The sequence below is a fragment of the Crotalus tigris genome, unplaced genomic scaffold (genome assembly GCF_016545835.1).
Source record: "Crotalus tigris isolate CLP2741 ecotype Arizona unplaced genomic scaffold, ASM1654583v1 scf7180000018371.15429387391:27106975, whole genome shotgun sequence".
NCBI classification, from domain to species: Eukaryota; Metazoa; Chordata; class Lepidosauria; order Squamata; family Viperidae; genus Crotalus; species Crotalus tigris.
In genome coordinates, this window is record NW_024096970.1 from 18,135,203 (window position 1) to 18,155,435 (window position 20,233).

General features: G+C 37.3%; 1 protein-coding gene across 39 annotated transcripts in view; it reads right to left on the reverse strand.

Moving 5' to 3' along the window:
* Window positions 1-20,233, reverse strand: part of NRXN3 (neurexin 3) — a 1,348,849-nt gene that overhangs the window by 731,882 nt on the left and 596,734 nt on the right. For all 39 annotated transcript variants that reach the window (XM_039351578.1, XM_039351582.1, XM_039351597.1 and 36 more), the window contains 3 exons: window positions 13,665-14,046; window positions 13,228-13,418; window positions 11,546-11,719 (listed from right to left, as the gene is read on the reverse strand). In XM_039351578.1, coding sequence (XP_039207512.1) covers window positions 11,546-11,719; window positions 13,228-13,418; window positions 13,665-14,046 — 747 coding nt within the window. The remainder of the gene's footprint in view (window positions 1-11,545; window positions 11,720-13,227; window positions 13,419-13,664; window positions 14,047-20,233) is intronic.

The window sequence follows — 20,233 nt, forward strand, 5'->3', positions numbered from 1 at the left end:
GATATAGGTGGAAAGAAGTAGCTATTATGGCCTCAATCCATCATCAGCTCCACATCAAACCAAATAGCAAGCATAGCATTAAGTACTGGGAAGAGAAACAGAATGGACATACTTCTTGTACAAAAAGTAAAACCAGAAGGAACATTAATGGCATAAGATTCACCAATATTTAAAAATGAAGGAGCAAACAGTGAGCTTGTTTAATTGTTTAGTTGCCCACTGAGGAGCTTCCCATGCTCCATTAAATATTGGATTCATTTAAAATATAAAAAAATGGGAAACCCATTGGCTTCCTTTGTGATGTGCAGGTCCAGAGGAAAAAAATGTTGGTAAATTTCTGCTTAAGATCCACTTCCCATGTAAGCTTTTAAGAAGTTATATACAATATTATGTTGATGTTTTTAAAATAAGACAGAATAACATTTTTATCTACTTCAGAATAATACACTTGGTACTAATGAAATGTATCTCTGACCCTAACGTGGCTATTTTATAAATTTAAGCTACCAGATCTGAGCTGCCAAAATCCAGATTATAACTAGATGGCATCAGAGTTTTCTGTATCTGATTGTTGCCATCTAGCCGTTTCTGAGATTGCTTGCACTAGATCTGGTAGCCCTTTATCTTGTAATCAACCTATCTTTTGGGGGGGGGTAATCTTTGCCTTCGCTTTCTTTGAAGATTTTTGGTGATGGCTTCAGTTTGGAATACAATCACTCAGCTTTAGCTGTTATGAATTAGTCTTGTTCATATAGAAGTTAGATCTAGCCAACATCAACTTTGTGTTGATGATATCCCATCATATTTGAATGCATTTTCATGGGAATGTTCCTGAAATGGAACTTCCTCTTTTTCTGGTCCTTGACTTTATTCTGCATCACTATATTTCTAAATGAAAGTACTAAACTCATTTCAGCCCCTAAATAGTTGATAATTTAAAGGACACCCAACCCCAGAAGAGTCTAGCCATTTATTGCAATTGCCAAAGAGGTTTATTTTTCTATTATTTTCTGATGAATACACGACTTTGGAACTTTTCCCTATGTGGTAGAGAGATTTGCCCTGCTATTTCTTTTAAAATTTCAGAATCTACAACTACTTGATTTAGGAGGCTCTTCCATTCAGATGATGATCATCACTGTTGTCGCCATCTTCTTCATCATCATAATCACCATCACCCATTTATATGTATGTTGTTATTTTATTTTGGTATACTTATTTTTCTTGTATTTGGATATTTAGGGTCATTTGCCAAAATGTAGCTCATAAATACATAAATAAACATAATGATGGCATCAGGGATGTGTTTCTAGAGTTTATGATCTGTCATTCTAGTAATGAATACTGTATCTGGAATAGATTAGACTGCATGGAGTTAACTTATTCTGGGAATTTTGAGTTCCAGAGATCTGCTGGAACACATACTGTATGTTGAGGTACATGAGTCACTCCAAATACTATATGAGCTGAGAAAAACTGGTAGCAGGAGATATTTGTGTCTCTACAGGTAATGTAAGGAAAGTTTATTATATACTCTTGCTGTTGCTATAAAATTTAAGTTTAGAATTTGGTTTTATTAATAGTTTTTCACAAGGTAAGAAATATTTAGATTTTTCTTTACAATGTGCTTCATGTGTGTTTGATGGAGATATAAGACAACAGTCACTTTTTGGGAGATTTTACTCTCCAGTTTATGATCATTCACTTATAAGAAAACTCAAGGAAGAATTGGAAATGTATTTCCTTTGGTTGAGATCTCTAAAATTAGTTATACTTAATTTAATATATTTAGGACAGAGGATAGATAATATAGATATAGATATAAGGATTTAGAATGTAACATATAAGATAGATAGAGGTAATAAACTAGTGAAAGGAGCAAAGGAAAGAGTATCCTTCCATTAACTTGTTAAATATCTACTGTCCTGTCAAAAAAATAATATTTTAGGAACAAGTCGTTCCAATAGGTTACTCTGGAATCAATCTTTGGATTCAGAGTTTCTTTCCCCTATTGCAGAAATTGAAGGGAGGGATGAACAATAAAATATCCCATAAATATTTGATGGAACTCAAAGGACATTTATATCCAACACTCAGGAAAGAAAGAAATCTGGTAAAGCACTGACCCCCTCAGCTCTGCTGGAGGATTTATTAGATATGCTGACTATTCATTTTTGGAACACATTATTATTATGTATTTTAAACTTTTTTCCTCCAGAAAATCAAGCTATGCAGATATTCTCACAGACCACCATCAATTTAGGATCTGGTGCTAAAACTACAAAGGAAGTTTCTGCTTTAGCTTCTAATGCATTAGCATTTAAACAGCAATCCTATGTCACTTGCCTGCTGGCATGATCAATTGCAAATAGTGTGATTCACTTCTATGGAGACACAGAACACAATGTAACTCACTATGACTCATCATAAAGCTCCCTGTTTTAAACATTTGCTTTCTTTTTTTTTATCCATCATATCACAGTCATTAAATAGATTTTACAGAGTTTCTTTTCTCTCGAAGGAATACTTGTTCTACTTTTTGAGCATCAGCATTACACAAAGTTATAGAAGTGGGATAATTGGGCCTTCAAAGAAAATCTACTTTATAGTTTTTTAAAAAATCTAATTAATGCAATAAATAGGAGATGGGGAACCCTTGAAGGAAGTGGCTATTCTGTGACATGAGTACACTACATGTCTTTTTAAAATAAAGTGATAGGGTACTTGATATCTGGTAACCAAAATTATTCCTGGCATATATTTATGACAGTTGCTCTGTCCTGCGGTAATGTGATTAACATTGGTAACCTTCCCAGCTAGCTTCCAACAGGCAAAGTCAATGAGTGAAGCCAGATTCACTTCACAACTGCATAGTTCACTTAACAAATGTAGTGATTCGCTGAATAACTGTAGCAAAAAGATTGCAAAATGAGGCACAATTCACTTCACAACTGCCTTGCTCAGCAACAAAAATCTGGGGCTCAGTTGTGGTCATAAGTAGAGGACTACCTGTATATATAAGAATTACAATTATTTATTATTACATCTGCTAAATTTAACATCCCCTTTATGGATTACTGCCTTGTCGTGGCGAAGGGGCTTGCGTAACTCAATGAAGCTATAAGCTATGCCGTGCAGGGCCACCCAAGACGGACAGGTTATAGCAGAGAGTTCTGACAAAATGTGATCCACTGGAGAAGGAAATGGCAAACCACTCCAGTATCTTTGCCATGAAAACCCCATGGACAGTACTAAAAGGCAAAAAGATATGACGCTGGAAGATGAGCCCCTCAGGTCGGAAGGTGTCCAATATGCTACTGGGGAAGAGCAGAGGGCTAGTACTAGTAGCGCCAGAAAGAATGAAGCGACTGGGCCAAAGCCGAAAGGACGCTCAGCTGTGGATATATCTGGTGGTGAAAGGAAAGTCCAATGCTGTAAAGATTTTTTCTCCATAGGAACCTGGAATGTAAGATCCATGAATCAAGGCAAGCTAGACGTAGTCAAAAAAGAGATGACAAGACTGAACATCGACATCTTAGGAATCAGCAAACTAAAATGGACAGGAATGGGTGAATTTAACTCAGATGACCATCAGGTATACTACTGTGGGCAAGAATCCCTCAGAAGAAATGGAGTAGCCTTCATAGTCAATAAAAGAATAGGAAAAGCAATACTGGGATACAATCCTCAAAATGACAGAATGATTTCTATTCGAATCCAAGGCAAACCATTCAATATCACAGTAGTCCAAATCTATGCCCCAACCACTGGTGCTGAAGAGGATGAAATTGACCGGTTCTATGAAGCCCTACAGCACCTTATAGAATTAACACCAAAAAATGATGTCCTTATCATCATGGGGGATTGGAATGCTAAAGTAGGAAGCCAAAAGATAACCGGAATAACAGGCAAGTTTGGCCTTGGAGTACAAAATGAAGCAGGGCACAGGCTAATAGAATTTTGTCAAGAGAATACGATGGTCATAACAAACACTCTTTTCCAACAACCCAAGAGACGGCTCTACACATGGACATCACCAGACGGTCAACATAGAAATCAGATTGACTATGTGCTCTGCAGCCAAAGATGGAGAAGCTCTATACAGTCAGTAAAAACAAGACCAGGAGCTGACTGTGGCTCAGATCATGAGCTTCTCGTTGCAAAATTTAGGCTTAAATTGAAAAAAGTAGGGAAAAGCACTAGGCCACTCAGGTATGAACTAAATCATATTCCTGATGAATATACAGTAGAGGTGACAAATAGATTTAAGGAACTGGATCGGATAGACAGAGTGCCTGAAGAACTATGGATGGAAGTTCGCAACATTGTACAAGAGGTAGCAACTAAAACCATCCCAAAGAAAAAGAAATGCAAGAAAGCAAAATGGCTGTCTGAGGAAGCTTTGCAAATAGCTGAGGAAAGAAGGGAAGCGAAAGGCAAAGGAGAAAGAGAAAGATACACCCAATTGAATGCAGAATTCCAGAGAGTAGCTAGAAGAGATAAGAATGCCTTCTTAAATGAACAGTGCAAAGAAATAGAAGAAAACAACAGAATAGGGAGGACCAGAGATCTCTTCAAGAAAATTGGAGATATGAAGGGAACGTTTCATGCAAAGATGGGCATGATAAAGGACCAAAATGGCAGAGACCTAACAGAGGCAGAAGAGATTAAGAAGAGATGGCAAAACTACACAGAAGAACTATACAAGAATGAGCTTAACATCCCAGATAACCACAATGAGATGGTCACTGACCTCGAACCAGACATCCTAGAATGTGAAGTGAAATGGGCCTTAGAAAATCTGAGCAACAACAAAGCTAGTGGAGGTGACAGTATTCCAGCTGAGCTATTCAAAATCTTAAAAGACGATGCAGTAAAAGTGCTACACTCAATTTGCCAGCAAATTTGGAAAACTCAACAGTGGCCACAGGATTGGAAAAGGTCAGTTTACATTCCAATTCCAAAGAAAGGCAATGCCAAAGAATGTTCAAACTATCGCACCATTGCACTCATTTCACATGCTAGTAAAGTTATGCTTAAAATCCTACAAGCTAGACTCCAGCAGTATGTGGATCGAGAACTACCAGAAGTACAGGCAGGATTTCGAAGAGGCAGAGGAACTAGAGATCAAATTGCCAACATACGCTGGATCATGGAGAAAGCTAGGGAGTTCCAGAAAAACATCTACTTCTGCTTCATTGACTATGCAAAAGCCTTTGATTGTGTGGATCACAACAAATTGTGGCAAGTCTTAAAGAGATGGGAGTACCAGACCATCTCATTTGTCTCTTGAGAAACCTATATGTGGGTCAAGAAGCAACAGTGAGAACCGAACACGGAACCACTGATTGGTTCAAAATTGGAAAAGGAGTCCGGCAAGGCTGTATACTGTCGCCCTGCCTATTTAACTTATATGCAGAGCACATCATGAGAAAGGCAGGGCTAGATGAATCAAAAGTTGGAATTAAGATTGCCGGGAGAAATATCAACAACCTAAGATATGCAGATGATACCACTCTGATGGCAGAAAGTGAAGAGGAACTAAAGAGCCTCTTGATGCGGGTGAAGAAGGAGAGTGCAAAAGTTGGCTTGAAACTCAACATTAAGAAAACCAAAATCATGGCATCCGGCCCTCTCAATTCCTGGCAAATAGATGGGGAAGAAATGGAGGTAGTGACAGATTTTATTTTTCTGGGCTCCAAGATCACCTCAGATGGGGACTGCAGCCAAGAAATTAAAAGACGCTTGCTCCTGGGGAGGAAAGCTATGGCAAATCTAGACAGCATTCTAAAAAGCAGAGACATCACCCTGCCAACAAAAGTGCGTATAGTCCAGGCCATGGTTTTCCCAGTTGCAATGTATGGCTGTGAAAGTTGGACCATAAGAAAGGCTGAGCGCAAAAGAATTGAGGCCTTTGAACTATGGTGCTGGAGAAGACTCCTGCGAGTCCCTTGGACTGCAAGGCGTTCAAACCGATCAGTCCTAGAAGAGATCAACCCCGACTGCTCCTTAGAAGGCCAGATCCTGAAGTTGAAACTCAAGTACTTTGGCCACCTAATGAGAAGGAAGGATTCACTGGAGAAGAGCCTAATGCTGGGAAAGATTGAGGGCAATAGAAGAAGGGGACGACAGAGAATGAGATGGCTGGATGGAGTCACTGAAGCAGTAGGTGTGAATTTAAATGGACTCCAGAAGATGGTAGAGGACAGGAAGACCTGGAGGAACGTTGTCCATGGGGTCGCGATGGGTCAGACACGACTTCGCAATTAACAACAACAAATTTAACATATGGTGAATGAATTTCTCTTGCTGGCTCCAATTGTATAGTTACCAGAAGAAACCCAGCCAGTAAAATCAGGTTTCAAGGTATATAAAGTACATTTAATCTGATAAGTCAATAGCCACATATTGAACCTATTTTGTTTGCTAATTTTAAAGAGAATAAAGATCTTTTTAAATATTTTCTTTAGAGGTGCTATTATCCCTGTCAATGAAATCCCTCAGTAAGAAATGACTGAATAATTAATAGGAAATTCTCACTTTACTCCTTATGACTTACCAAAGACAATAATGGCAATAAGATGAGATCGATTTTCGTATAAATATGAACTCTAATATAATGTGAATTTCCCAAATAAATGTCTATACCAGAGCACTATGATTGTTTTTGCTCTTCTGTAAGTTTTGTAACGTACTTTGTTGATGCTGCATACAAAATTGCATATAGTCTGAGAAACTATATTACACCACAGCTTGTACCAGATACTCTTTAAAAAAACGTGTATATAGGAAAATTTGTGGATAATAATGTATGTGTTGTGGAAAATTATGTACACAAATATCTAGATATTTCAGATATACTATATATTTAAATCAAATAATTGGCTGCATAAATAGAATACAATTAATTTTAAAAATATTAATGCTCTGCAAGAACATTCATACACTCCCAAAAAGATCATGGATGCTGAATTTAGAGTTCATAGTGGTAATTGAAAGATGTTACTTTCTCAATTTTTTCTTCTCTCTCATTCACTCTCTTCATCCTTATCTGTTCGTAAACTATTTCAAATTAATAATTGAGGATTATGAGATTTTTTTAGTTGACAAAATATGTTAGAGAAGAAGCTCCCAGACGTTATATGGAGATGTGTAATAGTCAACTATATATCAATCTGGTTTTTCATTTTATGACTGATTTTGAAGTCATCTCAGTAAAAAAAGGTACAAGTTCTTTTTTAAAAAAAAATCCCCAATATAAAATAATTCTTTATCTTGACCCCTTGTTTACTATTAAAATTGATTTCTGTAAGTTATGTGACTGTCCTGGTTTTGATGTAGCTGTTTTTGTTTAAAGTAGTCCAGTCAGCACTGTGTACCTTTTCTGATTAAGCAATCTCATTATATGAATGAAAGTACTCAGATTTATATGTAACTAACGCTTAGAAAATATGATTTGATACAGTCTTTTCTGGCTTAAATTCCGCTCTTGCTGATTATGTCATTCCAAAGCTGAAGATCTGAGGGCTGTGTGATAAGCACTAGCTAAGACTAGGATTCTTCACAGTTGGATTCAACAAAACCCTTAGCTTTGCTAAAATATCTTTATGAAAGTGTGCTTCTTGGAAAGCAATGATCAAGCCATTAACCAGGAAAGGAAGCAGCAGACCACAGTTCATGTTAGCCATCACTAAAGATAGTGATTTCAAATTCCAATAAGCATGCATCCAGCTCTATCAATATCTCAGTTATGGATTAATGTCCCAAATTTTCACTTTAAAGCTCAATCCCAGATATATGTAACAAATTATCTCTTTCATTGTATTATCTCTTATGAGCTGACACTTTATATATAGTTATTTGTCTCATGTAACCATTGTGGTTTTAATGCTTGTTTGCATGTAAGATAAGTTCTGCTTTTTCTTTTTTAAGAATCAGAATTATCTCACTGAACATGGTTGTAAAAGATACACAAGATATAAAGGGCCCAATTAGTACATGCAAGTCTGTACTGATGCACAATGGCTTCCCAAGGTCATTAAAGAAAGATATGGAACTCAGCTGCAAATGCCACAGACTGAATCCAATATCTTATAAATGTAAACATGTGTTCCATTACTATATTTCCGATTCTAGTAGAATGAGCAATTTGCTTCTTAAAATAAGTGTTTGTGTGTGCCTTTGAATCACTGTTGACTTCTGGAGATTGCCTGGATTTCTCCCTGAAGTTTTGTTAACAGGATTTCAGAAGTGGTTTGCCATTCTCTGCTTCCTAGGACTAAGAGAAAGTGACTGGTTAAAAGCTAATTATGGACCTAAGGTGGGACTAGAACTCATAGTTTCCCAGCTCATTGCCTTAAGCAGTTACACCAAGCTGGATTTTGTTTTTACAAAGGATTGATGTTAAGTTGTCCAACTATATAGTCCAACTAGCAAACTAAATAATCAGAAAATTCCATTCTGAAATGTCCCATATAAGATATATTTCTCTAAAACACTGCTGTCTCTGTGTGATGTAGATGGCAGTAATACAATGCCGAAGAGGGGAAAAAATATCAATGGCAGCAAAACAGTTTGTTCAAATAATTCACTATTGGTAAATTTAAGTTCAGAACCCTTCAAACATCTGACCATCACTTTGCTATTAAGTAAAATAAGATATAAGTACCATGTATATAAAGCAACCAATATAAGCTGCACGGTTTACTACTCTGGAATAGAACCATTATTTCTCATGGTTCACATATTCACAATTTTTCTTCTTCTTTATGGAGATGTAGCTAAGCTAACCAGCTGTAAACCCCCCCCCCCACCAAAAAAAAGACCTTCTGCCTTGAGGTATCCTAACTATTAATTTATAGAACAAAACCTGTGCTTAGGTGCATCAAGTATTTTAGTGAGTTATAAAAATAACTCATTTCATAATTCACTAAATAACTGGCCGTTGATGAGAAATGGAAAGCATGAAAAGTGAAACACAGAAGTATTAACAGTTATCTTATTATGCCTTTTCAGAAATCAGAAGTTGGATAATAACACAATCATAATGGCATTTGTGAGTTAATATATAAATTAAAATGACTAACATAAAATAAAGTAAAATTCTTGCCTTTGTTCAAGCCTCTAAAGATAATACTGAACTTCTTAATTAACTATGTTACAGATTCCTTGTGTTGCAATCATCTCTAAACTTTCTTTATTCAAAAATGAGTTTTGAAGTTATTGACAGAATGTCAAAATTAATTTATTTATTTCTTTTTATAATACCATTACTGAGGACTCTGTAATGAAGGACTGAGTCTAATATCATGGAAGAAAATAAAATCCACTTGTATCATGAATTTCTGTTCTCTTACCTATATAATCTGCTCATCAATGTACCCCTAAAATCTGCTTCATTTGGTTGAGGACTTTCTGGAGTAGAATTAGAGAAATGCAAGGAGCTATAGATAATGCAGCCCCCTTGTATTCTGTAAGCAAATATTGGTTCTTCTCATAACGTTTTCTTTTTAAAAAGTCACAGTTGTTAAACAGCTAACCCTAACAGGATTTGTGCCATCATTCAAAAGTTGTTTTGTGAATACCCATTGCCAATAATGGAATTATCACCACTTGCACTATCTGCCTTTCATTTCCCTCTTTCTTCACTGTTTCTCTCACTGTGCATATATAGTTCATTCTTTTGATAAAAGGTGATTCTAGTGGGAAAAAAAGCTTATATTCTTTAATATGCCATCAATGTGTTGTTTCCATTCATTTCTTACAGGTAAACATATTAATGTTGTCAGATGACACCAATCATTGGTGGTTATTGCACAGAAAGAGATATTGTAAGATATTAAAGGGAAGGGGGAAAATCCACATGTGAATGATTCCCCCCCCCCCCAAATCACAAGCTTCTAAATACAAAGGGTAAGAGAGTCATAGTAACAGCAATTGTGGGAAACTAATTCATATATCCTGCCTACTTGCTTCCCAAGTACATGATTCTTTCAAAAGTCTCATTATTCCAGAGCATTATTTCCTGTTACATTTTATCCAAAAATCAAAATATGCCCCCCCCCCAAATATGCTCTTAAAGTAGCTTGTTGTTTCTTCCAAATTCATATAAACTATAAAAGACTGATGGAGAACTAACTATGCAATCCACAGAATTCCTAGATGATCAAATGGGAGGTTATCCAGAACATATTGTGGGCCTGCCTTTCTTCCATTGTTTTTGTTCAACCCACTAGAACTAGCAGAGAGGATATGCAACACATCCCCTCTATCAAACAATGTCAACTTTCTTGATCTAGGAGCCATGTCTTCTCTGGAGCAGTGCCTACCTTGTGTAATAACATCCCCACCCCACTCAAGAAATCTGGATGGCTCCAATCCTATTGCTTTTTCATATGGCTCCTAAAACCTAGCTGCTTCTCCAGGTGTTCAGGCCGAGTGGGTAGATAAAAGGTTGGACAAGCTTAATGTGGATATGATTTTACAAGGTATTATTTCCCTTGAATGTCATGGGCTATTATTTTTAATTATTTGGTTTTAATCTTTATACACTACCAGAATCACTGTTGTGAGAATGGTGGCCATATATATTATTTAAAGAAATAAAATATTATACCATCCTAATAAAACTATTATTATGAGTAGAAGAATTCTAATTTGAATTTGATTAACTATAATTTTAATTTATAGAATCCTAAGTGAAACTGGGGTATGTGTAGTAATATGAAGACCACTATGCATTGTTTGAGGAATACAGATACTTTTACCGAATCCTGCTTGTGGAAAATGACTCAGCTGGAAAATATTGTTCAGATAATATTTGCTGTGTTTCTTATAATCATTGTCTGATTATGAATAAACATCTCCAATTGTTTCATATATACATAAATCACTGCCAGCTGATGGGTAAGAATGCTTCTAATAGAAATCAACTTAAAGCTTTAATTTTAGAACACGTCTGGATAGCAAATGGATTATTATTTTGCCTTAATAATTAGAAAGAGCTTGCAGGATAGGAAACTGAGATCTTATATCAGGATTACATTTCATCATTATGTAATATCTCAATTTTATTTGGGGATTAAATATTTATTTATTTATTTATTTAATTTTATTTATATGCCGCCCAATCCCAAAGGACTCATACTTTAATATACTTTAATATCCAGATCATTTATATAATAGTCATTCTTCTGCTATTTATTTGATGTTGTTTGGATAAAATCTAATATTATTACTATTCTTTTTCTGATTTAAGGTGATTAGAATTATAAACATAACCTAAGATATCCAAGTCATGTGCATGCTATATATAATGTATTTTTGTGATAGGGATATAATTCATCAAATAAGAAAGCCATATAGAACCATCTCTCATTCTAAGATGATTACAAATATGGAACATGTATATGGATAGCATGAGAAGATATCACAGTGAGGATAGATCAGTAAGAGGCTCTATGGAGGAAATGAATGGCAATGCATAGAACAGCGATGAAGAAGGGAGGAATGAGCAAAAAGGAATTGCACTTTAAGTAAACTATACCTTCACATCCCCGCTCAATCTGCCCACTGCGGTGCAGAGCATCATTAATGAGATCTGGCAGACGCCCATTCAAGTCCACTGATGCTAGACAGCCCTGGAATCCATCTCTCGATGCTACCAACTTTGGGAGGTTGCTATACATTCCTTGAGCCAGTCCAGCAATGTACAGGTCACCTAAAGGAAAACGCATAGCAGACAAGGAAAGACCTAGGAAATCAGTGAGCAGTGCTATTTACAATTATATTATGTTCAGCATCTTAAAAAGCCTTATTGTTAATGATAAGTTAGGTAATACTAATAGGAGAGAACTTTGCAATATAAACAACTGCGTGATATTGAAATAAGCAGTTACAATTATACATTGCATCAACAATATTATAGTTTCCAAATTACAAACAGTAACAATTTCATTACATTCTGTATGAGTCAGACTCCAAGTCCTACATTCAGATCTAGGCATCATACTTTAGAAGGAAGATCAAAGGGCTAGTGACTGATTCGGAAATTAGGAATCTTTAGTTTAATATTGGGAAGACAGAATTGAGGAGAGTACCGTATATTCCGGCGTATAAGGCAACTAGGCGTATAAGACGACCCCCAACTTTTGAGAAGATTTTCAGGGTTTAGAAAGTCATCTTATATGCCAGAAAATACAGTACAATATTGAATTTCTGTTTATAGATGAGCACAATAGGAGCTCCTTTGCTGCTAGAAAGCTTTGTCTTGTTAGTGCTTATTTCTGTAAAAAAAAAATAGGGCTGGCCACTAGGGGGCAGATTGGTTTTAAATTCAGAGAACAGCTACCCATATATTCCTGCGTATAAGACGACCCCTGACTTTTGAGAAGATTTTCAGGGATTAGAAAGTCGTCTTATACACCGGAAAATACGGTAAGATATTTGTCACTCAGCAGGCCAACTTCTATTCTCCATCATTCCAGGGCATGTGTCACATAACAATTTATTTATTTTTATTTATTTTATTTATGAGACTTATATACCGCTTTAAGTGCAAGCACTCTCTAAGCGGTGTACACCAGTAAGCAATGTATATATATATTTACATTGCCCCCAACAATCTGGGTCCTCATTTTACCTACCTCGAAAGGATGGAAGGCTGAGTCAACCTTGAGCCGGTGAGATTTGAACCGCTGACCTGCTGAACACAGTCAGCTAAAGTGGCCTGCAGTACTGCACTCTAACTTACAGGAAAACAGATTTTGAATGAATATAAGGGAAAAAAATCTTAATAAGAAATGCTGTTTTAAAGTTAAATCAGTTACAAGCAGTGTGCTAGACTTCCCTTTACTTGTTCAAATGGAGCAGCAGTGAGACAGCTATCCGTTGGAGAGGTTTAATCTGGACTCCTGCACTAGGGATTGGATTAGAAGATGTAAATGGGCCCTTTCAACCCTATGATGCTTTATATAAAGTTCTTAAGAAATAAGTTCAGCTATCCAGTGGAATATCTTTTTCAAGTTTTATTGCTTTCTACAGAGTCTTTCCCAAACCCACAATCTCTTTATAACTGAAAATACCAGGTATTTATACTCATTATATGGTTGCCATTCTGGTATTTCCCACATTCAGCTTTCAGATTTTTAAACTGATATGATATTAGGAATAATTATTATCATGCATGGATGAATCAGGAATCAGTTCAAAATTGATCCAATTACTTACCCTTAAGGTCAAGGTTTTTGGCACCATTGATGACCTGAGTAACAACCCTGGTATCCACTTTTAGGCTATGGGTGTTGCTATTGTCTCTGGTGATAACTACATTATGCCACTGGTTGTCATTCAATGGGCGATCACTGTTGCCCTTGATAACATTAGGTCCATTTCCAAGGTCAAACACGTAATGTATATATCTACAAAAAACAAAAGCTCCTGCTTTGAAAAAGTTCCCAAAAAATTGTTCTAAATTTCAAATAATAACAGTTTGGCTAGGAATATGAAACAGAAGCAGCTTTGTCAGAGAAACTATCCTCTAACTATAAAGTCATTAAAGTTATAATTTCAAAAAATAAAACAATCAGAAATTAAAATTAGGTTTTAAACACATACGAAAGATCTCTATTAACTAATCCATTGCCAGAGCCAATGGAAGATCTTACCCCTTAACCAGCTCAACTGCAATGAAATCATTTCCATCCCCACTGTTGAAAAGGATGAAACCATCAGCAGAAGTTGTCTTGAACTGGAAGAAGAGATGCATGGAGGTATAGGCCTGCAAGGTTGCTAAGCTCAGATAGCTGCTCTTGGTCTTGAAGGTAACAGGATCAGCAATGATGTTACGGAGCCCAAAGCGGGCTTTCAATTCACAATAGTCAATGTCTCCATTCTTGCATAAGTCAATGTAGAGAAGGCCATTGAACATGAGGCTCTGAAGGTGGCCAATAAAGCTGGAAGGAATGACAGAGATGTAACGCTTCTCTGTCATTATCCCAGTCTCAATGTTGTGGAACTCCAAGCGAGTGTGATCACCAACCATTGTACCTGAAGATCAAAGCACAAAAAAACCCCTAATAAAAATCTGAAGTAACAAAAGAAAGCCTACTATTTCTATCTCTTTTAGGAATAAATAAATTATGGCACATCTTGCTAAATCACAACTTTCAGTATTTCTAACCATTATCAAACTTTTATAGGAATGTTGGGAACTGCAGCTTACCAAAATGTGGAGTGCTAGATAGTTCCTGAACCTTTTTCTACTAATACTAATGCTGTTTCTTTAAGTCAACCTATCATAACCTGGTACATTAAATCTGGGCAGCTACCATGCCAAGAAATTGCAGCTATCATGGTCATTAGCAGTCTTGGCTGAAAATGTTAGAACTACATTCCAACCCTTGTGGGGAACACAATGATAAATAAGGATGCCTTAAGGCTCCACCATCTTGTCCAGACTGAAAGCAATGCAATGCAATGCAATGCAATAGAATAGAATAGAATAGAATAGAATAGAATAGAATAGAATAGAATAGAATAGAATAGAATAGAATAGAATAGAACAGAACAGAACAGAATAGAATAGAACAGCACATCAGAGTTGAAAGAGACCTTGGAGGTCTTCTAGTCCAACCCCCTGCTAAGGCATTGGAAGTCTGCAAGCATTAAAAGTCTGCATGCTTAGAAGTTCTGACGTTCCTCTTTCTTCTTTCTTCTGGCTTTTGAGAAAACAATTCTACAAAACACGATCACTGAGAAAGTCAGTTGGATATGCAAAGTTAGGAAGTTTCTCCTTAATTCCAGGTTGCTTCTGTTTTTGGTCAGTTTCTAACCATTGTTTCTTGTTCTGCCCTCTGGTGCTTTGGGGAATAATTTGACCCCGTTCTTTGTGGCAGCCCCTCAAATACTGGAATACTGCTATCATCTCCACATGAGAATATTTAATACTATGCTTTAAACCATGCTTTAGCATTATGAGAATGCAGCTATAGGCTTTTCTCAGGTTTGTATACTGCTTTTCAATTGGAAAAGCAAAAAAAAAAAAGTCTCAGTCTTCTGCTTCTATTTAGATTAACTACATCTTAGTGTACTATCTGACCCCTAAAGAATCACAGATTTTAATTATAATTAACAAAAGCAATCATGCTTTGAAATTTGCTGTTTGTACTAAACATATTGTCAACGCTGCTAACATCGGATGTTTTTGCTTTGACAACAGATGTAAATGTAGCCATTTTTTCTCTATAGCCTTTAGAGTTCATTGATGCTGGGAGAGGGAATGTGGATGAGAGTCCAGCTAGTCATAACTATAATAACTCAGCTTTGGGAACCCAAGGTTATTAGGTCCAGAGCTGATAGAGATTTGGTGGGGTGGAGAGCTGGGGAGAAAGCCCATGCTTCAAATTAATTGGGGAATGTGATTTATGACTGTTAATTGGAGGAGGGAATTGTGCTTTGCTATTTTGTGCCAGGGGAGATAATTCAGTTTTTGGCTTCAACTACGTAGTGCCGATACTTTGTTTCTTGAATGAAAGATTATTTAAGGAAAACAATGCCTTGAAGTTCTTTTGAAGAGATCCATCCATCAGAACCATGACATTAAGCAAAACCTCCAATTTTTACTTAACTATCTTGGGGACCTGAGCCCCAGTTGCTGTCTCTAGAATTGAGGGATAGACTGACAGAGATTCAGGGAAGATCTCAGCATAGAGAAGGAAGGAGTGCCTGAAAGCAGCACCCTGGCAGTGGGTGCTACCTCAGAGAGGGGAGCGCAAGCCAGCTGGTGGAGAAGGAAGTTTTTCAGGCCTCAGTTGGGAGCAAGACCCAAGCTGCAAGGACAGCTGATCTGGTCATCGAAATGGACCCAACCAAAGTAAAAGCTGTAATTGAATGGCAGCCCCCAAAGACTTGCAAACAGCTCCAGAGCTTTCTGGGATTCACCACCTTCTACCGTCAATTCATCCCCTCCTTTGCTGAAATTGCCCTACCCCTTACAGAATTATTAAAAATAGGTAAAGAGAGAGGAAAGCCGCATCTGGGCCAACCACTAGCATGGACTACGAACCGCCAGACCTCTTTTGAGAATTTAAAAAGACCATTTGGGGTCGAATCAGTCTTAAAGCATCCTTGCCCAGGGGAGCCCTTTGTGATTCAAGCTGATGCCAGTGACTTGGCCGTTGGAGCTGTACTACTGCAAAAGAACTAGAGTGGGACCCTACAACCCCGCGCCTACACCTCAAAAAAATTCTCTGAGTGCAACAGGAGGTGGGCTGTGTGAGAAAAGGAAGCCTTCACAATCCGTTGGGTCTATTAAACTGGAAACACCATCTAGAAAGGAGCAAGGTGCCTTTCGAGGTATGGACTGATCACAAAAACCTAAAAGCACTAAAAACTCCCGCAAATTGTCCCCAAAACAAGTACAATGGGTGTTTTAATTTCACCCTAAAGTACATACTGGGAGGAAAAAACTTCTTAGCTGATGCTCTATCCAGACTGCCCCAGTACAAAAGCCAGCACGAAGAGGTTAATGAGGCAATTATCTCCAATCCACAAACTGCTTCTCAACTCACATCGCGCAGAGTCTCACCTTCAAGAGCCCCTGGGGCAAAGAAAATAAAACAAAAGCTCCTCACCAACAATGGTTCAAGGACAATCCCTAACATGCAGGGATGGTTTGGCTTACAAGGGAGGAAAGCTATATTTGCCAGAAACCCTCTGCCTTGATGCACTCCGACACAGCCATGACATAAAACAGGCTGGGCACTTTGGATATTTAAAAACATTACACCTCATCCTCCCGCAATTCTGGTGGCCAGGATAGAAACGGGATGTGGAAAACTATGTCTGGAGTTGTGCTGTATGTGCCACCTTGAAAAGAATTCCAGGGAAACCCCCTGGGTTATTGCAACTGGTGGTGAACCCTTCCCAGCCATGGGAAGAAATTGCTATGGATTTTATAGAAGATCTACCTGAAAACAGGTGAAATACAGTTATCTGGACTGTGATAGATCTGTTTTCAAAACAGGCTCACTTCACTGCCTGCAAAGGACTCCCATCTGCCCAGTGACTAACCAAGATGTTCCTGAAACATGTCTACAGACTGCATGGTGCACCAAAACATGTAATCTCAGACCGGGGAGTGCAGTTTACAGCCATGTTTTGGAGGGGTTTTTCTTAAACTAATTGGCTCATCTCAAGGACTATCATCGGCCTTTCACCCGTCTACCAATGGGGCACCTGAATATGCAAACTCAATGGTGAAGCAGTATCTCTAATGCTATGTGGATTATCAACAAACAAACTGGACTGACCTCCTCCCTTTCGCAGAGGTGGCTTACAATACTCTGTTCACAGCAGCACTGGCTTCACGTCTTTTAAAGTGGCCACAGGAAAAGAGTTCAGCCCAATACCCAAATATCCCCAAGCACCCCCCGCTTCCCAGATTCTTGATCAATGGGTGAGGGGGTGGGAGGAAGTCTGGAAAACCGCAAAAACTGCTTTGAAAAAGGCTTCCAAGACATACAAAAAACAAGCAGATAAAAAAGGGCTCCTCAAAGAACATTCCAAATTGGGGAAAAGGTTCATCTTTCAACTAAATATTTACAACTTAAGTTACCTAGTAAGATGTTAGGACCGAAGTACTTAGGACCCTTCCCCATTGTAAAGATCATTAACCCAGTCATGGTGGAATTAAAACTTCCTAGGCTCTTAGGAAAAGTTCACCCTGTTTTCCACTGAAGCCTGTTGAAACCTTTTCAGGGTTCCACCTTAAGACCTCCTCCTAAGAAGGCACCCAGATCCCTCAAAGTGGCAGGACAGACTCACTATGAAGTAAAGCATATTCTTGATTCAAGAATTTTTAAAGGGAAATTGCAGTACTTAGTGCAATAGAAGGGATATCCGTTGTCTGAGGCCACCTGGGTGAAATCTAGTGATGTAAAAGCTGACAGGCTCATTAATAGGTTCTGTAAGAAACACTCTAACAAACCAAAAGGCAACCCCTAACCTGTGCTTTTGTTTACATTACAGGATTTGTCCTTTTTGTAAGGGGAGCCAGATGTCAATGCTGCTACCATCGGATGTTCTTGCTTTGACAACAGATGGAAATGTAGCCATTTTTTCTCTATCGCTTTTAGAGTTTGTTGATGCTGGGAGGGGGAATGTGGATGAGAGTCCAGCTAGTCATAACAATAATAACTCAGCCATGGGAACCCAGAGGTCCAGAGTTGATAGAGATTTGGCGGGCTGGAGAGCTGGGGAGAAAGCCCACACTTCAAGTTAATTGGGGAATGTGATTTATGACTGTTAATTGAAGGAGAGAATTGTGCTTTGCTACTTTGTGCCAGTGAAGGGGAATTCAGTTTTTGGCTTCAACTATGTAGTGCTGATACTTTGTTTCTCAAAGTTCTTTTGAAGAGATTCATCTGTCGGAACCATGACACATATACTTAATGCTTAATCTTACATAATTTGGGTTTGGATAACATGGCAAGAAGTTATTAAATTCAAGCAGAATGAAAACATTTCTGTTATGTCTAAAATGGAAATAAAAGCATAGTGAACAAGCAGAAGTGCAGTCTTAGATCTTTCTTGTAACACTAAGGTGGAGGTTTAGCTGTAAATTTTCACCAAGCTCTCCAGTGTTTTTCATTTCTGTAGCAGCATCTGTCTCATGAAAAAGGATCCCCCCAAATTCTGGCTCCAATTCTTTTAGCCTTTTGTAAGTCTCTGAAGACTTACTTAGCTGTTTCCCTTGATGTTTGTACTAGGGGCTTAGATGATGTCTGCTCCTGGCTTTTGTGATTGGGCTCATTCTTTTATTGTTTAGGACCAAGGATTGTATGTTGTGGTTCACATTTTAATCCTCGTACAACAAAGCCACAGTTGTGATCAATGGTTACACAAATTATTTAATTTAATGAATAAAATGAATAAATCTCTGCTTATAGATAAGCAATCTTGTCAAATTTAATACAAAGATTTGATTGATGATTGATTGATCGATAATGTGCATCAAGTCAGTGTTGACACTTAGCAAGCATTTTCTCCATAATGATTTATCTTAATCTGGTCCTTCACATCCAACAGTGTCCCTATTGCCACTGTAAGATGCTGCTAGTCATGCTCTTTTTTCCACCTTTCTTACTATTAGAGTCTTCTCAGAGAACAAGATCTTAGCATAATGGATATGAAGCAGGATAATTTGAGCCTGGTCATTTTTGCCCCAAGTGGGATTGATTTGCTCACTGATCAATTCATCTGTTTGTTTTTGTTACTATCCATAGTACTCTCAGGAGTTTTCTCCAACACCATTGTTCAAATCCATTATCTTGCTTCTTCAAAGTTCTACTTTTGCTTCTAAAGACCTTGCATTATTCTTATCTTTCTTAGAACAGACAGATCTTAGCCTCTGAATACATTTTGCATGGTCTTCATAGCTGCTCTACCAAATGCTACCTGTGACATACTGTATTTCTTTACCTATTCTTTATACATTTTTAAAGTTTTAACAGAAATAATAAGAACAACTACAAAATAAAATAGAACAGAGCAAATAAAAAAGAAAGAGAAATAAAAGGAAAAGCTAAAATGAAATTAGAAAAAATAGAAGAAAATAGAAAAAGAAAGAGACTAAGATATAGAGGTATAAAGAAGAGGTTTTCTGTGCTTTTTACAGCACCTACGTACTATTATATTTTAACCTCTGTCTCTCTAGTTACATTGTGACACTCTTCTTTGTCTAAGCATCAAAATTATAAATCGCTAGTTCATTTTTTTCACGTTTAGGGATCTTTATGACATATTTCTTGACTGCTTGCTCCTTTACTGTTGTTAGTTGATCCTAAAGGGCAGAAACTGTCTTCCATTTTGATATCTTCATAGTCAGTTTCAAGCCTGGTTATTGTACCTCTTGTCTTTAGTTTGATCTTCATTATATTTAGTCCCTTTTTTATTAAGCTTTTTGACTTTTATTTCTAGACTTTGCAGATTCTTTGCATTTTCAGCTATTGATTAATTAGATTAATTAGATTAATATTTGCAAAGAATCTGCAAAGTCTAGAAATAAAAGTCTTTGGATTGCCCAAAGACAATGTCAGCTTAGGAAAAAGAACTTTACACCACTCTAACCAAAATCAAATGATAAGGTATCCAAATGAAAAAGTTTTTTGAATATAAATAATTTTCTCACCTTGATTTCTTCCTATATTAAAGCATAGCTTGGGTTGTTAAATGG